This window comes from Castor canadensis, chromosome 13, assembly GCF_047511655.1.
Source record: "Castor canadensis chromosome 13, mCasCan1.hap1v2, whole genome shotgun sequence".
NCBI classification, from domain to species: domain Eukaryota; kingdom Metazoa; phylum Chordata; class Mammalia; order Rodentia; family Castoridae; genus Castor; species Castor canadensis.
Window position 1 is genome coordinate 29069669 of NC_133398.1, and position 3376 is coordinate 29073044.

The 3376-nt window shown below is 35.7% G+C and overlaps 1 protein-coding gene across 1 annotated transcript; it reads right to left on the reverse strand.

The window, feature by feature from the left end:
• Or13f1 (olfactory receptor family 13 subfamily F member 1) lies at nt 1–960 on the reverse strand. The gene has a single exon (XM_074052634.1). It carries the CDS (start codon nt 958–960, stop codon nt 1–3), a length of 960 nt encoding a protein of 319 aa, XP_073908735.1.
• Nucleotides 961–3376: the final 2416 nt, after the last annotated feature.

A 3376-nucleotide genomic window follows, 5' to 3' on the forward strand; every position in this document is an offset into this window, starting at 1 on the left:
TTATTTGGTGATAGAAATTAAGATAGTATTAAAAAGATTTCTAATTAGCTGTTTTTTCACAGCTGCTTTTACGTCTTTGTTCCTTAGACTATAGATAATAGGATTCAACATGGGGGTTAATCCACCATATACCAAAGCCATAAATTTATCTATTTCTTGTGAATTTACAGCTGAGGGCTTCAGGTACATGGAGAGAGCTGTTCCATAGAACAGAACCACCACAGTCAGATGGGCTGCACATGTTGAAAAGGCTTTGCTTCTACCCTCCCTTGAGCTGATTCTGAGGATGTTGGAGAGGATAAAAGCATAGGAGATACAAATGAGTAGAATTGGCACGGGAAGAAGAAGTACGCTGATCACAAGCATTATTAACTGCACCGTGGAGGTGTCTACACAAGCCATTTTCAAGACAGCCAGGATTTCACAAGCGAAATGATTGATGATGCTATTTCCACAGAGGGGCAGCTGAAGCACAGGCACAGTTTCCACCAGGGCAGTGAGGCATCCTGTCACCCAGGAGCCAGCGGCAATCTGGGCACAGACCTTCTTGTTCATGATGAGAGGGTATCTCAGGGGGTTGCAGATGGCCACATACCGGTCATAGGCCATCATGGAAAGGAGCACACACTCAGTGGAGCCCATGGCAAGAGAGATGTACATCTGAGAAGCACATCTTGAGAATGAGATGGTGTTTTCCCCTGAAACAAAGTTTTCCAGCATTGGAGTGAAAGCAGAAGAGGTGTAGAAAATATCCAGAAAGGAGAGGTTGCTGAGGAAGAAGTACATGGGGGTGTGCAGGTGAGAATCCCAGATGGTGATGGAGATCAGAATGGTATTGCCCAGCAAGGCGATTAGGTACATCAGCAAACATAGCACAAATATGATGGCCTCAGCGTTAGGATAGTGGGAAAATCCCAAGAAGAAAAAACCTGTTACAGATGTCCAGTTTGCCTGGAACATATCATTATATTCATTTATATATACATAGATGAATTACATAGCATGTTATATTTAAAACAAAAAATACCCCTTCATATTCTCTAGCATTTTTTCCCTTCATATGAACTTGTGGTCTGTGTGTAAATGCTTCCCAAGGTTAGTCTCTTAGTAATAAATGTTTGAACAACATGTCATAAATACAATTCAAACAGCAAGTCAGCAGATAAATCCTCAAATTGCTATTTTTGTTTCAAGACATTTTTTTCAAAGTCTAGGGGAGTGGAAGGAGGGTATTTTTAGCAAACATCTTTAGAGAAGAAAAAAAGGAACAATCTTTTGCTCACTTTGTCCAAAACTACACTTGTAACTGATTTAGAGCTATGTCATTTATTTACCTCAAACTGTTGAATTGATTTTCTTCCCCTAAATAGTCTTCGTATTAGGAAAAATTCTGCTTCAAAGTTCACAGTTTCTTTTGCTGCTCCTAGAAATACAGCCAAAGTGTTTTGGGGCAATCCAGTGACTGAAAATGGTATAGATTTCTACAGCCTAAATAAATTAACTAAGAAATTTGAATATTTAGAATTAAGCCAGAGTTTCTTTTTCAAACACAGGAAGATAGTGACAATATTCTCATGGTGGGAGACACATGAGAGTTACATCTTTCATATTGCTAGAGTTGTCCTGGCAACTGTGTCACAGAAACATCCTCCAAAGGAGCACCGTTGATAATGGAAGACAATTTAAACTATTTGTTGTTTTTAAAAATTTCCAACTAATGCAACAAATTAAAGTTACAAGTCTATTTTACAGTATTACAAAGTTTGGAACTCCAGGGATGGTGTCCCATAGATCCAATTATAATGAGTAGTTTGTGTGATCTAATTTTAGTGTTGCTCAAACAAGAAATAAACAAGTTCCTGTTGGGGACAGGAATGTAGCTCAGGTTTTGACTGCTTGGGTTTGCCTTCCATGCATGAGGCCCTGAGTTTGATTCCTAGCACCACCAAAAAACAACAACAAAAGAAATAGACAAAATGTCCTTTTGAAATGTACTCATGATTCTTTGGGCACTTCATTACTTTTTGTAAAACAACATATTGAAAGCTCATCTTGTATTTTCTAATGACAGTTCTTGGAAACTGTCATTTCTGTAAAATTCCTGACATTTTTAAATAGAAATTATATTTAGAGGTCTGTTGGTGTGGCTGAAAAGTGAGAGTATCTGCCTGGCAAGTATGAGGCCCAACTTTTATCCCCAGAACCACCAAAAAAAAAAAAAAAACCAGCATATTTTTAAAAGACAGTATATTTGCAAACCAAACCTCATTCTTTACAGTTATTCTTTCTAAGCCTTCCAAATAATTAAGGCTATGAAATATATCCATGTTTATATGTACATATGTGCCTGTTTTACTATCTATTTCTTTTTTTTTTTGCAGTACTAGGGTTTGAATTTGGGCCTCACACTTGCTAGGCAGGTGCTCTACCACTTGAGCAACTCTGCCAACCTTAATTTTTGTATCTATATTTAATAAAATCATTAGTTCCTACTGATGCACTCAAACACTAAAATTTTCCATTCTTTCTTTCCTGTTTAGTATTTGTATCTTCTAATCATATTTAGAACAATGACATATTTGCAGAGCAAAATTGAATACTGGGGAAATAAAAATCACCAGTGAGAACAAGGCAAGAAATTATCAGAAATTCTATAGTCCTGAGTACTATTTGAGTTCTTCCCATGATTTAGAGACCTTGTTTTTGCGTATTTAGCTAGGAACAATTAGGATTCCATCTTATCTGTGTGGCTAAACTATCTTTATATTAGAATTATTTTAGGTTTGCCTTGAAAGTTCCCTTTAACAAGTCTAATAAAGAATGAAACTAATCTGCAGATAACTTAGCTTTCTACCCAAAGTACAACATTCTGAGATTCTTTATAAGAAGACAACAAGCCCTAGCACTGAACAAAGTAAATTTCATAATATTTGGCATGCAGTAAAAGCTTTCAAGATATGCAAAGAAGCTAACATAATCTAGTTAAAAGAATAAGACAGAGACATGGCAGAAATAATGGAATTAAAGAACTAGGAACTTAAGTAGCTGTTGTGAATGCTGAAGTATTTAAAAGAAAATTGAAATATAATTTGAAATCAAATGGATACAGAACACCAAATATCATTTGTAGAGGCAAAAGATTCAATATGTAAAATTTTAGTTTTTTTAGGATATTAATGTTTTATTGGACGAAGTTAATAGTAGAGTAGAAAGTAGAAGTAGTGATCAATGAAAGTAAAGTCATAGCAATAGTAAATATCATTTATGAATCATAAAGAATAAGTCTTTGTATAAAATTAATTAACCCTCCAAGAGTCATGGGAACAACTAGACAATCCAAGATGCATGTATGTGAAATCCCAGAATCTTATAACCA

Coding starts and splice junctions, on each gene's coding strand:
- Or13f1 (XM_074052634.1), bottom strand. CDS start 960: ATGTTCCAGGCAAACTGGACATCTGTAACAGGTTTTTTCTTCTTGGGA.